Source organism: Eublepharis macularius, chromosome 3 (genome assembly GCF_028583425.1).
Source record: "Eublepharis macularius isolate TG4126 chromosome 3, MPM_Emac_v1.0, whole genome shotgun sequence".
Lineage (NCBI taxonomy): Eukaryota > Metazoa > Chordata > Lepidosauria > Squamata > Eublepharidae > Eublepharis > Eublepharis macularius.
In genome coordinates, this window is record NC_072792.1 from 67,156,522 (window position 1) to 67,182,092 (window position 25,571).

At 41.1% G+C, this 25,571-nt stretch overlaps 2 protein-coding genes across 3 annotated transcripts; both read left to right on the forward strand.

Annotated features, from left to right (window-relative positions):
• Window positions 1-4,507: 4,507 nt before the first annotated feature.
• Window positions 4,508-7,156, forward strand: TCEANC (transcription elongation factor A N-terminal and central domain containing). Its single transcript, XM_054974136.1, has 2 exons — window positions 4,508-4,592; window positions 5,945-7,156. The coding sequence occupies exon 2, from the start codon at window positions 5,953-5,955 to the stop codon at window positions 6,982-6,984; it is 1,032 nt and encodes a 343-aa protein (XP_054830111.1). The 5' UTR covers window positions 4,508-4,592; window positions 5,945-5,952; the 3' UTR covers window positions 6,985-7,156.
• A 1,391-nt stretch (window positions 7,157-8,547) lies between these two features.
• RAB9A (RAB9A, member RAS oncogene family) lies at window positions 8,548-22,299 on the forward strand. 2 transcript variants are annotated; one of them, XM_054975055.1, is made up of 2 exons: window positions 8,548-8,664; window positions 21,240-22,299. In XM_054975055.1, the coding sequence occupies exon 2, from the start codon at window positions 21,273-21,275 to the stop codon at window positions 21,876-21,878; it is 606 nt and encodes a 201-aa protein (XP_054831030.1). In that variant the 5' UTR covers window positions 8,548-8,664; window positions 21,240-21,272; the 3' UTR covers window positions 21,879-22,299. The 2 variants fall into 2 exon arrangements, with proteins under 2 accessions (XP_054831030.1, XP_054831029.1); XM_054975054.1 differs by having other exon boundaries at window positions 8,579-8,837.
• The last annotated feature ends 3,272 nt before the right edge of the window (window positions 22,300-25,571 follow it).

Sequence of the window (25,571 nt, forward strand, 5' to 3'; positions counted from 1 at the left end):
ACAGACATTCAGCTCTGCTAGACACCAAGGCAAGTTGTTCATAAATGTCAATTACTGTTTTGGCTATCAGTAAACATTGCTTAGCCACAAATTCAATGACAGCAGAAGGCTGTTTCATTGCTAACATGCTTTTGCATTTTTTCCGAACTCTCTTGAATGAACTCCTGTTCAAAAAGGTTTCACTTGGTGATACACAGCACTGAGGACTGACACCCCTCCATGCCATGGCCAGCCTCTACATGTCACTTCTGCTGGAAGGAGCTTGTCTGAAAATGGCCAGTTCGACTCTTTTGACTGCTGCATCCACACGAGTTTCCAAAGACTGGGCATTCCTGTTTTTGCAGTCTTCTCTGTCTCATTCAGCATTTATACATTATGACATCTTCATCTCCATATTATGTTTAGTTTAAAAAAAAATCCTGGCAAAATCTTGCTTAGATCTAAGGTTGTATCTGAGAATCTGTTTGCCTCCTATTTGTAGGAATGTTAACATTGTATTCTTAATTGCTGCTAAGAATTTTGACTGGGTTAATGATCCACCTGAATTCCATACCCTTCCAAATATCACACTATCTGTGATATTTTCCAATGAGCTTTAAACAGCTTGGAAACAGTTGAAGTTTAGCAGTCTTTAGAACTGTAAGGGATCCCCCCACCCTGTATTTCATGTGTTGCGTTCCCATGGTGATGAGTTATCCCCCCCACCGCCCTTTGACAAGTAATGACAGCAGAGATGCCATAGCCAAAACAGTTTAAGGACTGGCATTGTAATTTTTTTTAAATATCCTTTTGCCACAAGTCTTGATTTCCTTTTCTGTTGCTTCTTATAATGCTGTCCTTCCAGCCATGAGGACAAGCTGGCAGGTCCTCCTGGAATCTTAGCCTACTTTTTGCTTTGTGCACTGGATTACGCGCTACTAACAGCTGGGGATCTCCCCCCCCCCGCATCTTTCTCCATTTCCCCCCTCTAGCCTCCATAGACTTAAATATTGGCCTTCACTTCTGTCAGTCGCTTGTGGTTTCATCATCTCTCATTGATTATTTCAATGCACAGAGATTGGGAAATTTTCTCACTGGGGCTTCTGTTGCTCAGAAGTTTTTCTTCCAGTGGGATTTCACATTCTTTTGATGATTTTTCTCTCTCTGAACTGTGTATTTTTAGCTGTTTTAGACTGTACTACTGCTTTGTAATTTAACTTTTTTAAAAGTCTGAAAATATTAAAATTAAAAAGCATATTCCGCCTCTCTCCCCCCAAAAGAAAAAAAAAATGAACACAGCAACATTTGAAGAGACAGGATCTTCAGTATCCTTCAGAAAGGGCACTTCGAACAAAGACAAGCCCCAACAGATGGTGTCCAGTGTCATAAAGAGAACCTCAGGTGCAAAATGCTAACTTAAAGCAGTGCAGGGCTGTTTTTTCCCCCTACATGCTCTTCAACAGCTCTTCCTGCTGCTCTTGGTGCTTTATTTCTGGAGCTTGGGCCTGCAAAGAAATTAGCAATACAATCAATCAAGCTTGTCCTTCTCTCCCCTGCTGCAGACTGACTCAGGGGAAAGAGTTTTAAACAACAGCTTGCCAAACCTTTCCTTTATGTTATCTCCTGAAAGGAAAATTCCAATATACAATTTCTGTCTGGTTGGGCCCATCACATATCTGCAATGAAACTAGCAAATCTCTCAATCAAGCTCTACTAGACTAGACCAACTAAGGGGGTCAGGACTCTTGCAGTAATATAAGTTAACTAACTTCCCATATTCTGTGAACTTTTACTCCCTAGGGTCTTAAATTCTATACATTTAATAGAAATAAAATGTTTAAAGAGAAAACGGCATGGATTGCACTACCATTTGGGGAGGACACTAGCGTCCACTTCTTTTCTAACGAGAAATGTTCCTCAACTTTCATTTCTTAAAAGCAAAGAGGAATGTCACAAATTCTAAAGGTATTTAAAGGAATAAAATTCTTAACTAAGGTAAAGGTGTTGCAGTATTTTGCCTGTCCCTGGGGATGTACTAAAAGGAATGACAGGAATGCCCACTGGAAATAATGGGAAATGCTTGAAGGCCCATTAGAGATAATGGGAGCCAAGAATGCCAATTTACTTCCATGGGCTCCATTGAAATACATTACAGCAAAAAAAAAAGTTGCAAAGAAAATGTGCAATGGATTTTGCAGGAAGTTCTCTGGGCCCAGATAGACTATTCAGGGACTGGAATGAAAGCCCCTGGGAGTAGAGATAGCAGTATTTAACTGGAGTCACAAGTGACAGAATTGAATTTACTACTTTACCTTTTAATTTATATTTCTGGAAGATGTGTAGCTACCACCAAATCAGTCCCATCTTTATATTTATCCTTCCTGTCAGCTCCTCAGTTTGCTTACACTTTCATGAGGTTGATATCAGCCACCTCTTCTATTTTCAAGCATAAATTCTGCCCTTGCCCCCCTCCCTGTTCCCCTGTCCAATTCTACAGCTTTCCAGGGCCGTTTCCACATGACTTACTGGCCTCCGTAGCACTGCGCAAAACTCGCGGAAGATAGTGTCTTCTCGTGTGAAATTGCGCCAGGAAGATGTGATGTCATACAAAACTCCTGGATGATAGCGTCTTCCTGGCGTGATTTTGTGCAAGAAGACGCTATCTTCTGTGTGTTTTGTGCAACGCTCTGGAGGCCGGTAAGTCGTGTGGAAACTGCCCAGCCCTCCATGTTCTCATTACGAGTCACACCCTGCCTGAATTCCTTGCTCACCTTTACTCTGTTGACCAGTAACCCAGAACACCCATCTCATACTCTAGTTAACAAACAGTTAAACTGTTTTGATGGTTTTACCTTGTTTTGTGCTATTACCATTTTATCCCTTTATGTACTTGGTTTACTGTTATCCGTGAGCCCGCTTGTAGGGAGAGTGGACTATAAATCCAATAACATAAACAAATAAATAGTTCAGGGGTCCTCAACATTTTGAGTCTGTGGGCTCCTTTGTAATTCTGACACCACTGTGGGTACAGACACAAATTGACTGCTGCAGCAGGGGATCCAGCCAGGAAAGAAAGGCCACAGTGCACCTTCAGTCACACAGTGGATTCTTGTAATGTTGTGACAACTTCTGCCAAAGGAATGATTTTAAAATTCTGCACCCCATCAGTAGTCTTGCTGGGCAAAAGCCCCACCTGGACCCCCCCTCGTTCATAAAACACTTGGTGGCCACCAGAAAAAATGTTGCCTGGTGCTGTAGTGCCCACGAGCACCATGTCCCATTCCACACCACACACTTTAAGCTGGCGATGCTAAGCATTTACGCCGATTGCTTCAGTTGCTCCCAGGGAGCTGTCATTGCAGCCCCAGAATGCTTTTGTTACTCCCAGGGGGTGTCATTCCACTCAGGAGCCTGTTATTTGAGAGCCAAGCTACAAGTGACGCCTTACACGGGTTGGACACTTGTCAGCTTCCCTCAAGTTTTGATGGGAAATGTAGGCATCCTGGTCTTGCAGCTGTAATGGAGAGCCAAGCTGTAAAACCATGATGCCTACATTTCCCATCAAAACTTGAGGTAAGCTGACAAGTGTCCAACCTGTGTAAGGCATCACTTGTGGCTTGGCTCTCAGTCCCAGAACACTTCAGCTACTCCCAGGAGCTGTCATTCCACTCGGGCCTGTCACTCGAGTCCCAGAATGCTTCTGCTATTCCCAGGGTCCATCATTGCACGCCTGGGCCTGTCATTCCAGTCCCAGAGCCCTTCTGCTACACCCAGGGGCTGTCATTCCACTCAGGGGCCTGTCCTTCCAGTCCCAGAGCCCTTCTGATACTCCCAGGGTCTGTCATTGCTCTCTGGGGCCTGTCATTCCAGTCCCTGAATAGTCTATCTGGACCCAAAGACCTTCCTGCAAAATCGCGCTCCTCCTGTATAAGTGGATGGTGCATCCACTAACAGTGACCGTGGCCTTAATTTCATATGCATTGCTACAACGATCATTAAATGAATGTTTACAGAGAAATTGATAGGCAAGGGCCAAGCCGAAGTCCAATGCTGGACATAATATCTGCTCCCTCTCCCCCAGTATTTAAATAAACGTATTCGGAAATACTTATGGAAATTATGAAAGTGAGCAAATAGGGAGTTAATAGGGTTACTTTTTAAAAAAAAATACAATCCAGGTAGCAAGACCTTAGGGAAATTCCAATTATTCTGAGAGAAAAATGGGACTAGCAAATTAAAGCCCGGTTAGCTTGACGCAGTCTAAAGTCTTGTAGCTCCTGAAAGACAGATGAATGTACGACTTTTGCCTTTTCTTGAGCAAAACCTCCGAGAAGAGGGGAGGTGATTGTGTTCCAACACAAGACGGTTACTTTTGCTTTTCTCTATGGAGCCCTGGTTCCAACTGCAATAAACGACAAAGCGCTGCGCTGAGAACAAATTGCCGAGGGACGGGTGAGGAGGAGACTGCGGAGGCGAGCCTCTATTGGTTCTCTCGCGCCATTTGACAACAGTGCTCATCACTGAATGGGCGGGAGCAAGAACTGCTCCGGCGCCTTTTCTCCTAGAGGGACGGGGATGAGAGCGAAGGGTGCTCAAGGCCTTGCTTGGATGAGGTGAGGAAAGAGACGATATCGGCCGACTTAAACGAGGCTTCTTTCCCCTTGCTCTCAGTCCCATGTTGCTCCACCCCAGCTGTTGGGAGTAAGATTACCTCCCCCTCCCCCCCCCCGTTTCTGTAGCCTTACGCATTGCTTTAAATTCAACCGCGGTATATTTTAGATTTCCCTTGCATGGAGGGGGATAGAAGGCGGAAATGGTAACAGATATCGTGTTGCTGTCCTGTGCAAAAATCCTGTTTTCTTCTCCCAGTTCTCTTCTGCCCCCCTCAGTGGAGGCTGTAGTTGGGAAAACTTACTGTGTGATAGTTATGGATATTAAGTTACACAGATAATAAGCTATGAATAACGATACTCCACACATTTTTCGAACTCGTTCCCTGGTCTTTACTTTAGCCAGGCAGCCCTGTTGGTCTGCAGTAGAACAGGAGGATCTGAGTCTAGAAGAAGGGAGCTCTGACTCTCTAAAGAACATACTCTGAAAATCTTTTTTAATTTTTTAAAAATATTTTTATTTTTCAAACAAATAGGGGTACAGAAAAAAGAGGGAAAGAGGGGGGGGGGTTAAGAATCAGTTTAAAATGCACATATGTAGTTCATTAAATGTTTACTGATCTAATGGTGAGGTCTATTAGGATGTAAGTTGAGTATCAGAGTTAAAAACTAGGATGGAACTGCTGCTCAGAGAGATGAGGCACTGTGGCAGGTGGGATTTCCCTCCCCTGTAAATTTTGCAAGCCCCCGTCTTGTCGTTTAACAGCAAATTACACATTTTCCTTAAAAGTAAGCCCATGGTGTTCAAAATATTTGTGAGTCTGTGGCATTAAGCATTAGCAGAATATTAGAGTATTGTAATAAATATTCTTGTATAACAAAGCAGTTACAATGTGAATTTTTCATGGAATACTTTAGGTATACTGGTTAAGAGCAGCAGGACTCTAATCTAATCTGGAGAGTCAGGTTTGATTCCCCACTCCTTCGCTTGAAGCCAGCTGGGTGACCTTGGGTCAGTCGCAGCTCTCTCAGAGCTCTCTCAACCCCACCCAACTCACAAGGTGATTGTCGTGAGGATAATAACACACTTTGTAAACTGCTCTGAGCGTGGCATTAAGTTGTCCTGAAGGGCTGTATATAAATCAAATATTACTATTAACAGTGCAATCTTAAGCAGAGTCACACCCTTCTTAAAACCAATGGCTTCAATTGATTTACAGAGGCGTAACTCTGCTGAGGATGGCAGTGTAATTCCATTAACTGATGGTTTTTAAAATCTTAACTCATGTGGTATACTTTTTTATCTCAATACAAAATTATGATGACTGTTGAATATTACATTACTTTCATTTCAGGATTTGAAATGTCTAACAAGACAGTTATTGCAACTAGAGCTAATTGTATAGAGAAACTGCTATCTGAAAAAAAATACCAAAATATTACTAGTCATCTTGCATACCTTGAAGCTCTTGATATAACTGTAGACAACCTACAGGAGACTGGTATTGCCAATGCTGTGTACAGAATCCTCAAGAATTGCCCGTCTTTGGTACTGAAAAATAAAGCAAAGCATTTACTTTCAAAGTGGAAAACATTTTACAAGAACCATCATCAGACAGAACAAAAGCCAGTGTTATCTGATAACGGAAAAGAGAGTTCTGATTATTTTCATGTGGTTGGGCAAAATGCAAATTCTTCTGAAAAACTAAATCAAAATGAAATATTAGGCACCAACAGTTGCCTGCCATCAGAAAGCTACTCAAAAGACAGAGAAATTACTGTGCAAAAAGATCATGTGATCCAACACTCTACTCCTGTTAATGAAAAAAGCCCTCATCAAGATCATGTGGCAACTATGAGATATAAATGCACAAAACTTCTTTATGAAGCTTTGATTGATTCTTCAAGAAGTAATGAAGATACTGAACATCATTATAATATAGCTAAAGAAATTGAAGAGCATATTTTTGAAGTTTATGCTAAAAATGATAAAAAATACAAAAACTGCATCCGAAGCAAGGTTTCCAACTTAAAAAATCCTAAAAATTCTTACTTAAAACATAACCTGTTTTCAGGGACTCTGAATCCTAAGACATTTGCTAATATGACTGTGATGGAAATGGCACATGATGAACTGAAGCAGCTCAGGGCTTCCTATACTGAATCGTCTATTCGGGAACATCAGCTCCCCCAAAATATTAATGGTACATCTACAAGCAAAATAAAATGTAGACAATGTGACACATTTGATTGCACTGTTACTGCGATTGCAAGGGGAGCACTTTTCCTTCCGAGTTGGGTGCGAAATACAAGTGCAGATGAACAAATGATGACTTATGTGATTTGTAATGGGTGTGGAGAGCAGTGGTACCACAGCAGATGGATTTGTTTGTGAATATGTATCTTTTAATGCTTATATAAATATACAAAGTTATCAAAATGAAAACAAAATGCAGTGAAAATGTTGTTGATTGATACACAAGATGGTTAAACAACTACTTGGTATATAGAAATCTTCTGTCACAAACTTTTTCTACTGTGAACATTGTTGTTGTTTTACCACCAAATTATAGACATAAAATATTTTTAAAAGTGGAAATATTTAAAATTCTAATCGTGCAATAAAAATGTTGATTGATACACAAGATGGCTAAAGAACTACTTGACATACAGAAATCTACTGTCACAAACTTTCTACTGTGAACATTTTGTTTACCATCAAAATATTTTCAAAAGCTTGGGAGTGATTTTTTTTTCAAATATATTAGTGACTTATTCTCATTTTAAGCCACAACAGGACTGACAATATCATGAAAATGTGTGTGCGCGTTTTAAAAAAACTCATTTTTGACTATTAGAGAGGAATGATGCAAAAATAGTTAGGATGGGAAAAATACATCTCTGCGGTTCGGTAAGATGGCAAACATTTAGTGACATTGTGGTAGCAGATTCAGCACAGGATCCCTGATTGACTGGGAAAGCAACTGCATCATATTGTTGCTGCAAACACTGGAAACAATATAGGAGGATATACTAGGGGCTTACACCCAGGAAAGTGTTCTTAGCACTGGGTTGTATGTCACCTCTTTCTAATTCACTCTCCCATATTCTGGTAGGACCACTCAGTCATAAAGTTCTTTGGGTAATGTTGAGCCAGTTACTGGCTCTCAATCTACCCAAAGACTTGGAAGGGCAATATGGAAAGAACTGAGAAAGCTAAACGGCGGATTAAAAATTTAAAATGTAAGGCATTCAGAAACGATCAGATCTCAAGCACAATTTAAACCCAGCACAAATTTTTAACAACCTCTCCTCCCTTCAATCTCATGAGTGATGAAAGAAAAAGAATGTTTCTACAATGACCCTAACAGAGGATCTCATTCTTGGATCCCAGGCCCCAGTAAAGCGTACTCGTTTTCCCCCTCTTGCAGGACGCCATGCTTGCCCGTATTTTGTTTGAGCCTTCATTACTGAGAGATGCAGGATGTCTCTCATTTTACCAACTCTATGATAACAGCTAAAAGGCAGCCGCTGCTCCCTGCGTGCAATTGCAGCGGTACCCAAAGCATCGCTTGTCGAAGCCGCGAGTAGTAAAGGGAGGGAGCCCCCTGCTTGTAAAAAGCCCTCTTGCACCTACAACGCTTCACGGCTTTCACTAGCACAAAATAAACACCCCTCGAGGCTGGGCCAGACCTCCGCACGGGCCACCTGCCCGGAACAGACAGCGGCGACCGCACCGCTGACACGCCCAGTTGACTCGGCGTCAGGAGACTAGGGCGCGGCAATCACGCGACCTCCAAACACTCTGAGAGGGGGAAGGGAGGTGGGGCCTCACGTGACATTTCCTCGTAACTTAGCAACGGCCCGCTCTCTCCTGCTCGTCGAAAGCGGGCGGGAGGAAAGCGGCAGGCGCAGCACGCTCTCCTGATGTCACGTGACAGATGTGCACCTCCCCCTCCCTTTAGCGCAGGCTCCGCCATGTTGTTTTCCCTCCGGAGTCTCCTCCCCTCTTCGCAGGCAACGGCGGCCGCGTCCAGTCTCCCCCCTCCCCCTTTCCCACCGCCTGCTTGGGAAGGTGAGCGCGGGCCGAGCGCCTCATCGCGTCGCCGTCTCGGGTCGGTGGGCGGGCGCAGGTCTGGCCCTGCTGTTCTGGAGACTGAACCGGCGCGCCTTCAGTTCCAGCCGTGCTGTTGCCTGGGAGTTGCAAGCGTTTGAGGCGCGGGGCGAGTGGGCGGATGCCGGGCTCAGGTACCGACCTGCCCTTGCCTCGGTTCGCGTTAATTTTTTAAAAATGATACTTGGTGTGTGGGGTGGGGGAGAGTCTGGCTCGTCTCGCCGGTTGGCCTCGTCGCCAGAGACTGGATGGTGTTTGCAGGGTAACCGAGCGAGACCTCCTCACTCGGCAGTCCAGGCTGCAGTCCTGTGCCTGCTCATTTGGCTGTACTTCTCGTTGAGACCCACGGGACCTCCTTCCAAGTTCAGGGAGAAACGCGGGAGATAAATGAAGTAAATAATTATGAAGACGCTGGTCTTAGAGAGGTTTAGCGGCAAAAGAAACAACCCCCGAACTCTTTGGATTGTAGTTCAGTTTTCTTTGCTCCTCGCCAACTCGAGAGGCTTCTTTGAAGTTTCCTCCGACATTCGAGCTGCTAATCTCTGCTTGCTTTTCTTTTATGACTAGCAGTGGCGTGATTAAGGACCCCGTGACTCCCGGACAGATGGCGGTTCCGTTAAGAAATAGCTTCTTTCTGCTATGCTGCTTGTCTCCAAGGCAGTTTCTCAGCCCTGATTAAAACCAGTGGTTTGTCAGAGAACTGTTCACTTCCTTATGTATGGGACCTCTGTCTCTTTTACCTTTCATGTGGAAAATCCCTTACCTTCCCACTTGAGATTGAATGTCAAGCTCCTAAACCTGTGTGTAGTAAAGATAAGTGTGTCTGAACAAATGACATTTCCTTCTGCTTGGACACCAAACCAGAAAAGTGTCTTTGCTTGTCTCTTAATATATGCCAAGTGAAATAAGGTACTAGAGCCAGTCAGTGAAGGAAAACAACTAGGCAGTGTTGTATTTACTCTTTGGAATCAGCTTTTTTATATTATTCCTGTCACAATGTAGGTTGTTTCTTCAATAAATATAAGGTGTTTGAAGCATTTCTTCAAGAGCACTGTGTGCGGCCAAAAAAGAAACTTTCTGGTATGCAAAGAACTAAACTGGTTTCTGCTAAAGAAAAATTGGGGACAAAAATTGTCTGCCCTGTTTTGTGAATCTGCAATCAAATATTTCCAGTTTCCTTGATGGATTCCCTGTTCTTAGAGGATAAGGAAGGAGGCAGGGAAGGATACTTAACTATTTTGTTCCGTTGTTTGCTCTGTTGCTTAACTAGGCCTACAGTTAGAAAGTATTTCCTAATGTTGACAACTTCTGAAATACTTCAACAGATTAAGTGGAGGGGTGAAAAACTTTCCTCTCACCTGTAAATCTCTCTGGCTAGAAGAGTGCGAAAATCCAACAAACCTTCAAGTAAAACTACCTTGTATTAGCCCATGTCGCACAACTAGACTATATAGTACTTTTAACTTAAAATATTAATGTATATATAGGCTGGCATTAATACATTGGAAAATAGTTTTTCAGCTAGGTATATGATACAGGGTAGATTTGATAACAAAAGAGAGCAGATTGTGATTGTCACTAGAACCTGTCATTTTTAGGGAAGAAATTCTGCCTAGTTTGTAATGGAGTAGGGGGGAGATCACAGCAGCAGGCATAGGTCCACTTGCTCCTGTTAACACATTTCACTTACTGTGTGTGATGTTGAACAGAACTACAGCTGGGACTGTGATGGAGGATTCAGAAGTCCCTCCAGTTCTCATAGAAATCCCCCCCCCATCAATTATGATCAGCCCTTTCCTCATACCTCTTTAAATAATGACTGTATATATTCTTTGACAGTATGCTCTTTATGTAATAAACTTACATTTTGTTATGACCTATAGTCTAAATTTAATCTTTTATCCTTATGTCAAGCTAGACAATCATAATTGAAAATATGTATATTTTAAATGTATATTACAAACAAATCCACAAAATGCCTAAACAACTTTGTTCTTTTCTGACTTCAGAAGTCAGGCTGAATAAAATTATATTTCATACTTAAATTAGTTTCCCCCTCCCAAAAAAGTATGCTTAGGCCAGACTTTAAGGGGTGAATGGGGTCTAATTTTTAAAGACTTGCATCCAATTCCCCTGTAAACTTCTATAATTCTTGAGGACAAATATCAGCTGACTGTTTCTGCAGTTCATTTTCTTGAATTGGTGACCGTGTAACTCCAGAAAATAGAAACTTTTGTGCCTTTGCTTTCTAGATTTAATTCTGATGGAGATTGTGATGGAGTGTAGATTAGTCAGTATACTATGCTACATCTAAACTAGTGTGAGCTTTTAGCCCTTGCTACTTGGCACATCAGCCTGAGTTTGCAGGCTCCACCAGAAAGGCACAATCTAGAGGATGTGTTAGGTGTAAATTGTTATTGATACAATTTTTTGTTTTTCTGCCCTGAGAAGCTAGGCTTGCATCCTAGGAATACTCATGGATCCAACTTTGCTTCTGAAATTGCAGATAGTGCCTGCTGAGGTTATCTGGCAGCTCTGTCTAAGGTTACGCCTTTCCTGCAATATATACTTTGCAATCATAATTCATTCTCTTGTAATCTCATTTCATACGAGACTATCTTTGAAGAGTGTCTGAAATTGGCAGCCAGTACGGAATGCATTACCCAATCCTCTGAAGGCAAGAACATGTATAATTTATTTTCCTGAAATTGTGCTGGCAAGCTGTTAGCCTCCAGAGCAAATTCAAAGTATTTGTTCTAAAATATGAAGATATGGCCAGCATATCTTAGGGAGTACCTTTTCCTTAAGGAAAGTATGAGAAATAAACTTTCTGTGCAATGGATAGAAAAGAGCAAGAGTTAAGTAGCACCTATAAGACTAACAAAATTTGTGGTAGGGTATGAGCTTTCGTGAGTCGCAGCTCACCATATTCAGCTAGAATGTGAATCTATCTGTCCTTATATCTTGGAGAGAGGAGTGATTTCAGATGCTGAATGACAGCTGGTGAATGACAATTGCAGGTGTGTTTGGATAGGGTGGGGTATGCAGAGGGGTAGTGGGTGTGGAAAAATCAGCATTGGTAATAAGACAGGAATCCCAGGTCTTGATTCAATCCAGGTGGATATATTGTCTTGAATTTTGTTATCAGTTGCTATTCAGCAGTCTCTTTCTAATCTTTTGAAATTCCTCTGCAGTATAACTGCTACTTCAGGTCTGCAACTGAATATGCTGCAAGGTTAAAATGTCCCTCCACTGTTTTTTGAATCTTGTGGTTTCTGATGTCAGATTTATGTCCACTAATTCTTTGTTAAAGGAACTGTGATTTATACCATCACAGGTCAGCAGAGCCCTTCCATCCTCTACATTGGACAAACTGGCCCCACCCTATCCAAACACACCTGCAATTGTCATTCATCAGGTGTTGTCATTTGGCATCTGAAATCACTCCACTCTCCAAGATATAAGGATAGATGGATTCACAGTCCAGCTGTATCTGAAGAAGTGAGCTGTGATACCCTACTACAAATTTTGTTAGTCTTATAGGTGCTACTGGACTCTAGCCCTTTTCTATGGCTACAGACAGACTAACACGGCTACCCATCTTGATCTATGTAAAGGATGTGATGCACAGTTGCCTTGGTGGTAGCTCCAGCCAGAAGAGCCTTTCCCCTTCTGTGTAACTGTTCAGCAAGAATTGAGAAGTTTTCATATACAAGAGGCCGCATCTGTGTTTCTTTTAAAACAATGCGTCAAGAGTGTTCAGGAATCACCTTGCTCCCATGATATTTGTGACTTCATTTAGACACACTGGAGTCAATGTTATGGTACATAGTTTTGATTTTTCTTGTGTTTTAATTAACTAAATTCTGTCTTGTGCATTTTTGTAAACAAGGGATTTAATTCAAAACTATACCAAGCTAATTAAATTTTGTATGCTCATCGCAGATGTTTGCTACTTACTTCTAACACTCATTTACGTAAGATATATTGGCTGTTTTCACATGTGCCCTGGGAGATCTCGCAAACTCACAGCATGAAGCATCTTCCTAGCAAAATCTCCTGGCACGATCTCCTTTAACGTCCTGATAATGTCAGAAAAAGCGCCATTAAATGGGATCGTGCCAGGAAATCGCACTAGGAAGACGCTTTTATGTCTTGAGTTTCGCTCAATCTTCCGGGTGCGTGGCTGTGTGAAAACTGCCATTGTCTGAATTCAAACAACATGCCTGGTAGTAACACACGGACACGTCCTTTAATTCCATCTGCAAACCGTGGAGCCTTTTACCTCTGCAAAGGGCATGTTCTGCCAGTCCAATACTTGTGTTGAATGCAGGCTTACTAGTGGAATGGAATCGTAGTAGTCAGCTGGCTAACTACCATCCTAAACATGGGCTACTTCTGTCTCATTGAATTCAGCATAGTTTAAATGGCTTGACTCTGTGACAGACTGTAGCCACACAGCTGTTATGCAAGTAAGCATTTCCCTTACTTCATGTGCCATTAAACTGGACACATCAGTTAGAAATATTATACAAATCAAAAACAATATCATTTAAAAGATCCGGCTCCTATTATTACTTACTCTTATTAATTTCAAAGCACTCTTATTGCTTGTTTTAAAAATTTTAAGCATACTTGTTCAGCGCTTCGTAAGTCACTTCTGAAAACTTGAAAAACTTACTAATTGGTGCCTTTAAAATACATGGCTATGGACAAAAGGCCATTGAAATGATCAGGAGTAGTCACATTTGTTGTAAGCGTTCTTAAATGAAAACACATAAATATATTTTTATTAATGCATCACATTATCATTACATTTCAATACAGTCCCAGTTCTCCTATGATACATCTTTTACCCCTTTTGTAACCCTCCCCCCCGCAATGTGGCCATCCTATAACTAAAAATTAAATTTTTAGCCACTAGCACATTTTTTCCAATTTTCCAAATATAGCTGTATTGGCTTCTCCATTATATACTCATTGAAAATATAGAGACCATTTCTCTTTTATCTCCTCCATTTTTCCATCCCATGCCTTATCTTTTTTTAAACATTCAGACATATCCGATTGAATATATTCAATCATTCCATCTTTCTAAGGTCCATTTTAACTTCTCCTTCCAACCGTATGCAATCACTGCATGTGCAGCTAGTAACATTGCTTTGAAAATATCCTGGTTTTGTTTCTCAATTCTAGTGTTTCCCACACATATTTATGAGAGTTATTGCCCTTCCTCCAACACACATATTTATGAGAGTTATTGCCCTTCCTCCAACAAAGAATGATCTTTCACTGCTGCAGAGTGCTTTCCACTGTACTACTAGGAAATAAATAGTTCACACAACCAGTGAAAAATGTTAAAATACTTTCATGTGTTGTGAAAGAATGAATGAAGAAAATGGACCTGGTGTGCTTTTCCCCCTTGAGGAAATGCTGGGTCAAACATTGCATAGACTTGAACTGTATGTGCATGCTTTATTGGTAGATTCCAATGGCTTTATTGTCATGAATAGCTACTGCAGAAATCATGGAACACAGAGAGATCACTAAATTCTTTCTCAGGCCAAGTGTTTATCTTAAATAATTTCTAGATGCCTTCCAAATTTTTGAAAACTGTTTTCTTTTAAACCTTAATGATTTCTTAATTCAGCTCATTTTCTACAACCTATATATTCTTGGGAAATTATGTCCAGGAATGCTAATATTAGTGATTTTTACATAACCAAATAACTACTCTGCTATGTATACTTTTAATACATAATACTTGGAGTAGAACTTAGTTCACATGGAGAAAAAGCCACATCTTGCATCAGCTGGAGGCTCTTCACGTTTTGGTCCAGCATACTTACTGGACCACCTTTCTTACTATGTTCCTTCACGGCAGCTTCACTCATCTGAACAGGGTCTCCTGCAAGTGCTACCCTGCACATAGGCGAAATCAACAGCTGTCTGTACACGTGCATTCTCTGTGCCCCACCCCCACCCCCACCCCCGGCCATCCTATGGAACAGCCTGCCTGAGGAAGTCAGGAGAGCCCCATTCTCCTGGCTTTCTGCAAACGATGCAAAACTGAATTATTCAAAAGGGCTTTTTACTATTTTAGGGAGGGGGTTTCAAAGAGATGCTTCACCCCTATGTTGCTGTGTGGACTATCTCACTTTAAGTATGTGCTCTAATGTACTACCTGTTATGACCCTACTGGGTAGTTCTGTGTTGTTTAATGTCAGTTCTAGAATTGCTTATGCTTTGTTTCAGCATTTCTTCAACGTTGTATTGGATTTTTGCTAATGTTATGTCTTTGTAAACTTGCATTTATTTATCCTATAGCATTGTTTATTGAAATGTCCTTGATATTGACTGTGCTAATCTCACTCTTATGTAATCCGCCTTGAGTCTCAGTGAAAAACACGGACTATAAATGAGATAAATGACATAAATAAAAGGCAATCATAACCTACTGGTGTTAATAATAATAATATAACTGGAACATACTCCCAAATAGAAGTGTGTGTGATTTGATGAAGTATTTCACAGATGCAAGATCTTCCACCTGAGAAGTCGAACTTTCTCATCACCTCCCCCCTGCACTATGGAAGCACAAAATGTTCTTTTCCAAATTCTGTTCCTGGATTTGGGGGAGGCATTTGGGCTTCCATAGGATGGGGGAGATGAGAAAGTTGCGCTCTGTGGCTGGACTCAACTTGTTAATTTTGAAGCCATGGGGGGTGGGAAATTGTAAGTAGTTGAAATATCTGAATATTTACTTGAAGAACATACATTCTCCTTTGGCATAATGATGTTTAATAGTATAAATGTCTTAGTTTTGATTAAATAAAACTTCTGCTATACCTGGTACTACAGATAAAGAAGAATCTGGTGCCTCAAGATCTTTTAAGTGCTCAAGGCTCCTGCTTGCTTTTGCCACAACAGATTCACATGGTTTTCCTCTCTGGATTCAGGACTAGAGATGTAAACTGCTGTATGCTTTTCTACCCAGTTGCACACATTTTTGTTTTTGTCATCTGAGGCTTTCTCTTCTTAGTTACCCAAAACATTTGTTTCTTTCCCGCTCCACTCATTCTGATTGTATTTTCGGCAAGGCAAGGCAAGGAGTTACTTGTTTGGTTGTTGGGGGTTTTCCGGGCTGTATTGCCGTGGTCTTGGCATTGTAGTTCCTGACGTTTCGCCAGCAGCTGTGGCTGGCATCTTCAGAGGTGTAGCACCAAAAGACAGAGATCTCTCAGTGTCACAGTGTGGAAAAGATGTAGGTCATTTGTATCTACTCAGGAGGGGTGGGGTTGAGCTGAGTCATTCTGTGAGAGTTTCCCAGGGTGTGGAATGCTAATGGTGGGAGGCTTCACTGAGTCATTCTGTAAGAGTTTCCCAGGGTGTGGAATGCTAATGGCGGGAGGCTTCACTGTATCCTGAGGAGGTTCTTTTGCATATGGATTGGTGCTTGATGTGCTAATCTTCTCTGCAGGGCTATTGTCGGGTGTGGAGTGTTTTGTTGGCCTGGTGTTTTTCAGAACTGGAGCCCATGCTCTGTTCATTCTTAAGGTTTCTTCTTTCCTGTTGAAGTTTTGCTTATGCTTGTGAATTTCAATGGCTTCCCTGTGCAGTCTGACAAAGTAGTTGGAAGTGTTGTCCAGTATTTTGGTGTCCTGGAATAAGATACTGTGCCCTGTTTGAGTTAGGCTATGTTCAGCCACTGCTGATTTTTCAGGCTGTCCAAGTCTGCAGTGTCTTTCATGTTCTTTTATTCTTGTCCGGATGCTACACTTTGTGGTCCCGATGTAAACTTGTCCACAGCTGCAGGGTATACGGTATACTCCTGCAGAGGTGAGGGGGTCTCTGCTGTCTTTTGCTGATCGTAGCATCTGTTGTATTTTTCGGGTGGGTCTGAATACTGCTTGAAGGTTATGCTTTTCCATAAGCTTTCCCATCTGATCAGTAATTCCTTTGATATATGGCAAAAACACTTTTCCTGTAGGTAACTGTTTTTCCTTGGTTGTTTGATTCATCCTGGGTTTGATTGCTCTTCGGATTTCATTTCTGGAGTAGCCATTTGCCTGAAGTGCGTGGTTTAGATGATTAATTTCCTCATTGAGAAAGCGCGGCTCACATATCCGTCTTGCACGATCCACTAATGTTTTCATTATGCCTCTTTTCTGTCGGGGGTGGTGATTGGAGTTTTTGTGTAAGTACCGATCAGTGTGAGGCTACTCCAGAAATGAAATCCGAAGAGCAATCAAACCCAGGAAGAGCAATCAAACCCAGGATGAATCAAACAACCAAGGAAAAACAGTTACCTACAGGAAAAGTGTTTTTGCCATATATCAAAGGAATTACTGATCAGATGGGAAAGCTTATGAAAAAGCATAACCTTCAAGCAGTATTCAGACCCACCCGAAAAATACAACAGATGCTACGATCAGCAAAAGACAGCAGAGACCCCCTCACCTCTGCAGGAGTATACTGTATACCCTGCAGCTGTGGACAAGTTTACATCGGGACCACAAAGCGTAGCATCTGGACAAGAATAAAAGAACATGAAAGACACTGCAGACTTGGACAGCCTGAAAAATCAGCAGTGGCTGAACATAGCCTAACTCAAACAGGGCACAGTATCTTATTCCAGGACACCAAAATACTGGACAACACTTCCAACTACTTTGTCAGACTGCACAGGGAAGCCATTGAAATTCACAAGCATAAGCAAAACTTCAACAGGAAAGAAGAAACCTTAAGAATGAACAGAGCATGGTTTCCAGTTCTGAAAAACACCAGGCCAACAAAACACTCCACACCCGACAATAGCCCTGCAGAGAAGATTAGCACATCAAGCACCAATCCATATGCAAAAGAACCTCCTCAGGATACAGTGAAGCCTCCCGCCATTAGCATTCCACACCCTGGGAAACTCTTACAGAATGACTCAGTGAAGCCTCCCTCCATTAGCATTCCACACCCTGGGAAACTCTTACAGAATGACTCAGCTCAACCCCACCCCTCCTGAGTAGATACAAATGACCTACATCTTTTCCACACTGTGACACTGAGAGATCTCTGTCTTTTGGTGCTACACCTCTGAAGATGCCAGCCACAGCTGCTGGCGAAACGTCAGGAACTACAATGCCAAGACCACGGCAATACAGCCCGGAAAACCCCCAACAACCATCGTTCTCCGGCCGTGAAAGCCTTCGACAATACATCAGTTACTTGTTTCTTTGTACCTGACTAACTGCTGTAGCCTTTTGAAAGAAAAGACAGAGAGGTTGAGAGAACATGGGGTGCAGTGGCTTCTATCATCTCGGTTAAATTAGGTGAGAAGTCATGAAAGGAAGGCAAGCAGAATTTGCTAGCAAAGATGGCCTTCATGCTCCTACCATGAAGATGACAGCTCCCATTAAGTGCAGAAATGCACAATGGACTTGATTGTTCTGTATGAGTGCATTGCACGTGGGAATGATCAGTATATCTAATTCTAAACCAGGCCATAGAATGTAGATTTTTAAAAAAAAAAAACAGGCCAGGGACAGATAAGGGACATTGTGCAGGAAGCATGAAGGAAGCTCCTCCAAGCAGATGTGCAGGAAAATATGAAACGTTAAAAAATACATTTGGGTTTAGAAAACCCAAAAGTTATAGAAGCAATGTCTACTTTAGGAAAAGTGTGCTACTGAGATCTCATGAGACTACATTGTGAGTTCTTGGCGGTCATTTTGGGGGTTGCTAGGTAATCAATACCCAACGTTGTTAAGGATTCCAAGGGAAGGGCGGAGGAGCATACAACAAAAATGTAAAAGCAGGGAGGGAAGGTAAAGCTGGAAGCGGGATGAACAAACAAGGGAAAACTGAAGATGGGGAGCGTAGCTGTATAAAAGGTGGGTGGGTGAAGGAGGGATGCAAAGGGGGGAAGCAATAGGTATGTAGGTGGGAGAGAAGGAAAGGGCAGTGGCAATGGGAAGCAAAGAAGGAAAGCAAGTGGGAGAGGAATGGGGGAACCGAGAAGCCCTTTGTGGGTCTTCTACTTGTCATTATCTAATGTTGTAGTTGTCTTAAATAAAATCTTTATACTACATGATTCTTAGGATTTTGAATGAGTAAACCTAAATGTTAAATGCTCCACAGTAGAGGTGATATTTCATAGGGTTTTTTCTTCTTCAGTGTTCCTCAAAATGTATGACTTTTATCAAAGTGTGAGGGGATGGAGAGACAATAACACATTGTTCCCCATCCCCACCACCGCCCATGATCCTGAGAAGTATTCATATCTATAATACATCCAAGTAACCGTACAGGATTGCATTGGAATCAAATAATATAGACTTCTATTTAATATATGAAATAATTTGAAAAAATGTTACCCATATTAAAGGATTTTTCTTTAAAAAGTTCTGTGTGTGTATGTTAATGCTTTTGATGTTGCAGTTAAATGAGGTGGTGGTATTTTAAAGATCTAAGTAGTTATGGATGTCCTGGATTCATTCACTTTGTCATTTTACACACACAGTTACTGATATTACTGAAGTGTGAAGTGGCCAGTTATGTTGCTGTTGTTTAGTCATTACAAAATAGTTTGGATTAACCTATTTATTTAAAATATTTATATACCTAAAAGTCCAAAAATAAAGTTCCCAGAAGTTCAAACATACAGTTTTTCAAAATATATAGACACGGTGCTGCTTCTTTGTACCTTTGGGGTGTGTCACCCACCCCACTTTTGTTAAGTGAAGCATATGTAGGTCTTGAAACTAATCTAGCTATTCTTCTAAAAGTAGCACTCAGAGGTTTCACTTCATCAAAAGAGTGGCAAAGAGATTGCATGGCGAGGCTAAAATAAACATGTGATTATGGGTGCTTTGTTCTATTTGCATGGTAAAATAGACCAGGTTGTTAGGATCTTCTGTTGCAGAAACGTAATTTTTTAGCATTTGGTATCATTATGTGATAGCTCACTATGTTTAGTTGCTTTCAGAATGCATGTCCAATAGCAAAAAAGTATTTCCAAGTGTTATGATTTATACTGAACAGTCAAGATAACTACTTTGATAAAATGTTTCATATGTTAATAGCAATGGTGGTGTTCTTCATACTTTTAGAACTGAAAAATGCATTATTGGTATACAAAAACATAATTGTCTTACTGACCTATGTAAATACTGGACATTTTTACAGAATATTTATTCCCTCTTAAATGTGTATGGACATTTGACATAGGAAGCAATCATAGACTTGAGGTTTGATTCAAAGAATCATATGTGGAAAGAATATTGCTGTAATTGTTGCACCACAAACATGCACAAATATTTCTGAGGTATAAGTAAATTCTACAGCTTATTTCATGATTTTCTTTCCACAGCCTTTGGATTTAGCGTCTCTTGTGCTATGCTTCAGTGCAAGGGGTAAAACAGCCTTTCTGTGACTGGAACACACTTTCTGTGTACCAATAAGAGTAATAATCATACATTCAGAATTCACTAAAGTAACCTATAACAACAGAATTCTTAGTTACTTAAGACTGGAAATCTGGTGATTTTATTTCATTAATTCAAAATTCTCTTTTTTTTTTTTAAACGGAGAAATTTTTACATTAATGCAGTCAAAACCTGTAGGTTTACTCTCTGTTACTGTCAGTGTAGTTTAAAAGTCCCAGGAGGGCTGCAGGCATTCCATGGAGAATTTGGAAATCCTTACCTCCAAGATCTACCTCTCCAGGATAGAGTGAGTCCTGAAGCTTGAATAGACTATCCCACCCCCAACCTCTTAACTGGCACTCAGCATTTGGTAGAACTAGAAATTTAGTCTGGCTTTGGATTTTTCTTTTGATTATTTCATCTCATATTTTTATGTATACTGAGTGAGTTCTTAGAATATGTAGAGCCTGTGGGTGTTTCTGTTCTGCCTTTCCTCCTAGGAGCTCAGGCCCTCATACAAGTCCTTTTCCTCATTTTGCTATTTTTGTAATTAACATGGGGACCAGCTATTTTACAGGTACATACAGTGATAATAAAGAAGGCTCTGCACAGTTTGGTTACCTGTACAGCAGAGTTTGATAGGGGAATGGTAAAATTCCTTAGGTTTAGTTAATGTCCCAGTACTATATTCCTTGGGGCACACTTGGGCAGTACCGTAAAAGGATAAATGTCGCACAGAGTAATGGTCTGTCCTTCCTTGGCATGCCCTGTTCAGATCAGAGTGATACTGTTCAATCAGATGTGTGGTAGTACTTCATTAAACAGCATTTGTTAATGAGAGCAGTACATGTAGGAAACGTACAGAGCAATTCTAAGCATGTCTACATAGAATCCTAATTCTGTTTATTGGTACTTACTCCCAGAAAAGTGTTGTTAGACTTGCACTGCTATTGTAGCAAACAGATCTTTTAATTTGTAGGAAGCAATGAGTGTTGTGTGCAATAGGTTAAGTTATTCAGGTTGCACTCTGTCACTACAAAGAGATAACATTGGAAAGTTAAGTCAAATATTGTGTAACTAAGATGTTGTCTGTGAACTAGATCTGTTTTTATTTTACAGAACTGGATAGCAAAAGGATCTGTTCTTGAAACAATGGCATCAAAATCATCGCTCTTTAAAGTAATCCTCCTAGGAGATGGAGGAGTTGGGAAGAGTTCAATTATGAACAGATACGTCACAAACAAGTTTGATATCCAGCTGTTCCACACAATAGGTGTAGAGTTCTTAAATAAAGACCTGGAAGTAGATGGACATTTTGTTACAATGCAGATATGGGACACTGCAGGTCAGGAGCGTTTCAGGAGCTTGCGGACTCCTTTCTACAGAGGCTCTGACTGTTGTCTTCTTACTTTCAGTGTTGATGACTCACAAAGCTTCCAAAATCTAGGTAACTGGAAGAAGGAATTTATTTACTATGCAGACGTCAAAGAGCCTGAAACGTTTCCTTTTGTGATACTGGGAAACAAAGTCGATATAAATGAGAGGCAAGTATCTATGGAAGAAGCCCAAGTCTGGTGCAGAAACAACGGCAACCATCCATATTTTGAAACCAGTGCAAAAGATGCCACCAATGTTGCAGCAGCTTTTGAAGAAGCTGTTCGAAGAGTTCTTGCCACCGATGATAGGTCAGATCATTTGATTCAAACAGATACAGTAAATCTTCATCGGAAACCCAAGACTAGTTCGTCATGCTGTTGATTACTTAAATTTATTTCTTGGGCATATAGTTCTAACTTAATGGGATAATAATAGATCAAATATGATACAGTGGGTGCCACTCTAATATATTGTAACATTCTACTGCTTTATTGGTAGAGGAGAGCTTCTGTTCAATAAGTGACCTGTTTGCTGAGTTAGCAGTGTGCAACATCTGAGAACGTACCAACTCAGAGCTCATTTAATTTAAATGTATAATTTGCAAAATTAATAAATTATACTAAAACTTGAAAGTTCTGGAAGCACTACTTGGAGGTCTTGTTCTGAAATTGAGATGCAGAAATAAATTTTTATATGTATATATATATTTTTATGAAATCATCAGCCCATCTTAGCTTCACTAAAACCTTTTCATAAAGCAATAATACTGGGTATTAAATATATGGTCTTGTTTCACTTCTCATCTTTAATGTCATTTTTTAAAAAAAAAATCTAAAGAATTTCTTAAGGACTTCTGCTATTTGTCTGGTGTCACTCAAGTGCTTGTAGATTTTAAGTTAGGAAATAAACCTGCATATATAGATCCTGTGTGAGTGTGTATTCCCTCCCCCTTTCACATGTTCATAAACATGGATAGTTGTTGAGAAGTATCTTAGCTGTCTGTGTAGAAAGTTAAGCTGCTGGCCTTTAGAAGCGCAGTTGAAGTGTTCTGACATTTTAGGAAGAACCAGTGGTGATCTTCAACTGCTTTTGTGATAACTGATGATTCCTAAAAAGCTGGAGGGCATGGAATTTCATAAGAGAAGGCTTGTGTAATTGGAGATCTCAAATTACTCTTTATTGAACTTCGTTAAACATTATCAGTAGATGAATTCAAGATTCCAGTAGTGTCAAAAAAGAAACCAAAAGCAACTAAGCTCAGCGCAAACAAGCCCAAGGACTAGTTGAGTTCTCTGACTCAGAATTGTGAAAGAAAACCATGTTAATAAATTCAGTGTATAAAATTTAGTTTGCATATAGTCAGGAAAATGTCATTGGTATTTTACTGTTTGTAGCAGTTGATCTAATGGTAGGGTTATTCATTCTGTACTATTGTAATTCTCTCCTGGTAAGAATTCTTTTTTCCAATTAGGATCTCTTTTCCAATTAGTTTCAACTTTTGTCAACAAGGAGCTCAATTTTTTCTACTGAAATGCAGATTCATTAGATAATAGGAAAAAATTGACTTTCATTTTCTTAATTATTAGAGGTGGTAAAAAGGTGTGGGGGGTGATTTGGCTGGTTGTAAAAATTTATTTTCATGTCCATCAGTAAACCATCAGGTTTAACTGATGGTGTTAATAAGTAATCAGATGGCAGAATTACCACACACCCCAAGTGTCCTATGATACTCAAGCAAAGGTTAATATACCAGGTTTGATACTAATCCCATTCCCAATGAGTATATGTTCCTCAAAAGGATTTCTTAGGAAATAATGTGTATAGAAAGTCTCATCTTGCATAAATACCCATTTTTCTAACAAGCCTTCTTTTGGAAAGGATTATTTTACAAGATTCCTGAGATAGAGAGGTTCAAGTGTTATTTTATAAACATGTAAGATATGTAGAATATCAAGGTGATAACTAGGGATGTGCAGAATGGAAAAAAAAACCAAATTACACACAGAACTCGGTCGTTTGGCTTGTTAAAACAGCTGTAATGCTGAACCAAATTCAGGAAATGAGGCTATATCTCCACCCCCGCTGAAAAGTTTGTGCGTTTTGTTTTGGCACTTTATATGCAGAGGCAAGGCAATTGGGTGCTGTTTGGCAGCATCTTGTTTTCCTTAATGGCAAGTCTCTACTCATCATTCAACCAGTTGGCTCCAAAGAGAAGAGACTGAGCCCTTCTGTTGGCAGGAAGGGGATGTATGTAGCATGCAAGAATACATATTTTCCCCAGTGCTTCCTGGGGAATGGGATTACAGCATTTGCACTGAGTGGCTCGTAGGGATCAAAGGTTTGCTTTGCACTGGACAGGGAAACATCCCTTTCTGTGTATTTTTATGCACAATGCAAGCCAGTTTGGTGTAGTGGTTAAGAGCGGCAGGACTCTAACCTGGAGAACCAGGTTTGATTCCCCACTCTTCCGCTTGAAACCAGCTGGGTAACCTTAGGTCAGTCACAACTCTCTTAGCCCCACCTACCTCACAGGGTGTCCGGTGTGGAGATAAATGATAACACCGATTTGTTAACCACCCTGAGTGTGACACTAATGTGTCCGGAAGAGCAATATATAAGTACAAGCACAAGGCCATCTAGGCAACATCCACATGGGCATGTGCCCACACATGGGACTGGGGAAGGAGGGATCTCCTTCAGCTTCTCAGTTTCTGGCTGCTGCAAAGGCTCGTGTTATGCGGATTAGGGTTAAAATCGGAAAGAAAAAGCAATTTTTAAGGAAAGCCAGGAGGTCCCAGGCATGTGGGTGGATGCCCATTCAGTGGCCTCCTGCTGCTGCTGTCTTTTGCTTAGGTGCCATGGTGCCCCAGGGCCACTCACTATGACTAAAGAAGTCCTCCAAAGAAAGCAGGTTGAGAAGGACCAGGAGGAATTTCATTTGACCCAGAAAGCCTTTAGGCTGTTTGGGCTTTTCTGATCAAAACTGTTAACCTAGCATTAAATGAACAAGGGGTAGCAGGCGTGCATTGCACAGTCACACACACGTGCACCCCAAGTCTTTCCAGATCAGTATTCCATGTGGAAGGACTGATCTAGTCAGATTTTTTTAGTTTTTGGTAGAGCAAGGAGACTCATTGAATTCCCGCCATTCTGTAGTCTTCAATCAACTCTGTGTTAACGGTTTTAGTTGGAAATGGAGACTGGCAGCCAGATACCGGTCCAGTCTCCCACTTCTATTAGTAAAATATCAGACAAAAAGAGGGCCATTCTGCCTCCTAATTCCTTTCCTATGAAGGAAAAACTGTGGTCCTCCCTTTCTGTGCACTTCCATGCACAGTTCAAGGACATGCCAGCAGCCAGCAGGTTTAAACAGTGAATCCCATCCTGCAGCAGATTAGGGAGGATTTGCCCAAATGGCCCTTCGTTGTGGCAAATGAAGCTACAAAGCCATAGAAACGTGGCATAATAGGACTCAAAGGTAAAATTTATTGTCTTTGTCCCTAAAGCAGGAATGGGGTTTTATTTTTCGGTGCTTTGCTGGACCTGTTGGCAATGGAGAACTTTCTTGCTTGCGTGCCGTATTGACATCGCTTCCCCCCCCCCTTGCGTGTGCCTGGCCACCACCAACGTTTGCCTTCTTTGAGGTCCATTGTGTGAGTTTTCATGTGCTTGAGGAGAAACTCATTGGATCAACAGATTTTTGAACAATGCAAAATGAACAGTATATGTATGTGCAGCTGCCCAACGCTCGCCTTAACACATGCCGTCCCCATTCCTCAGGGTCCATAAACACACAACCCTGTTGTTCTGTACTCTCAAACTCGGTGGGTTGATGCATTTAGAGAGAGGAATGTGTTTTATGTGTTATTTTGGTGTCACTGAGTGCAAAAACAGCTGCCCCAGAGTCTCTCCCCCTTGAAATAAAGAGAATGCACGGACAACACATGCGCAAGAGGCCAAAACTCATGAAATGGAAAAAACCAAACACATCAGTTCCAAGACTGCATCACCCCAGCCAGAACAACCTGGTAATGAGAAACAATTGTTCCATAACCCCCAGTGATAACTCATGGA

Excerpts from the sequence above, each read along its gene's own strand:
- RAB9A (XM_054975055.1), top strand. The coding sequence starts at position 21,273 with ATGGCATCAAAATCATCGCTCTTTAAAGTAATCCTCCTAGGAGATGGA.
- TCEANC (XM_054974136.1), top strand. The coding sequence starts at position 5,953 with ATGTCTAACAAGACAGTTATTGCAACTAGAGCTAATTGTATAGAGAAA.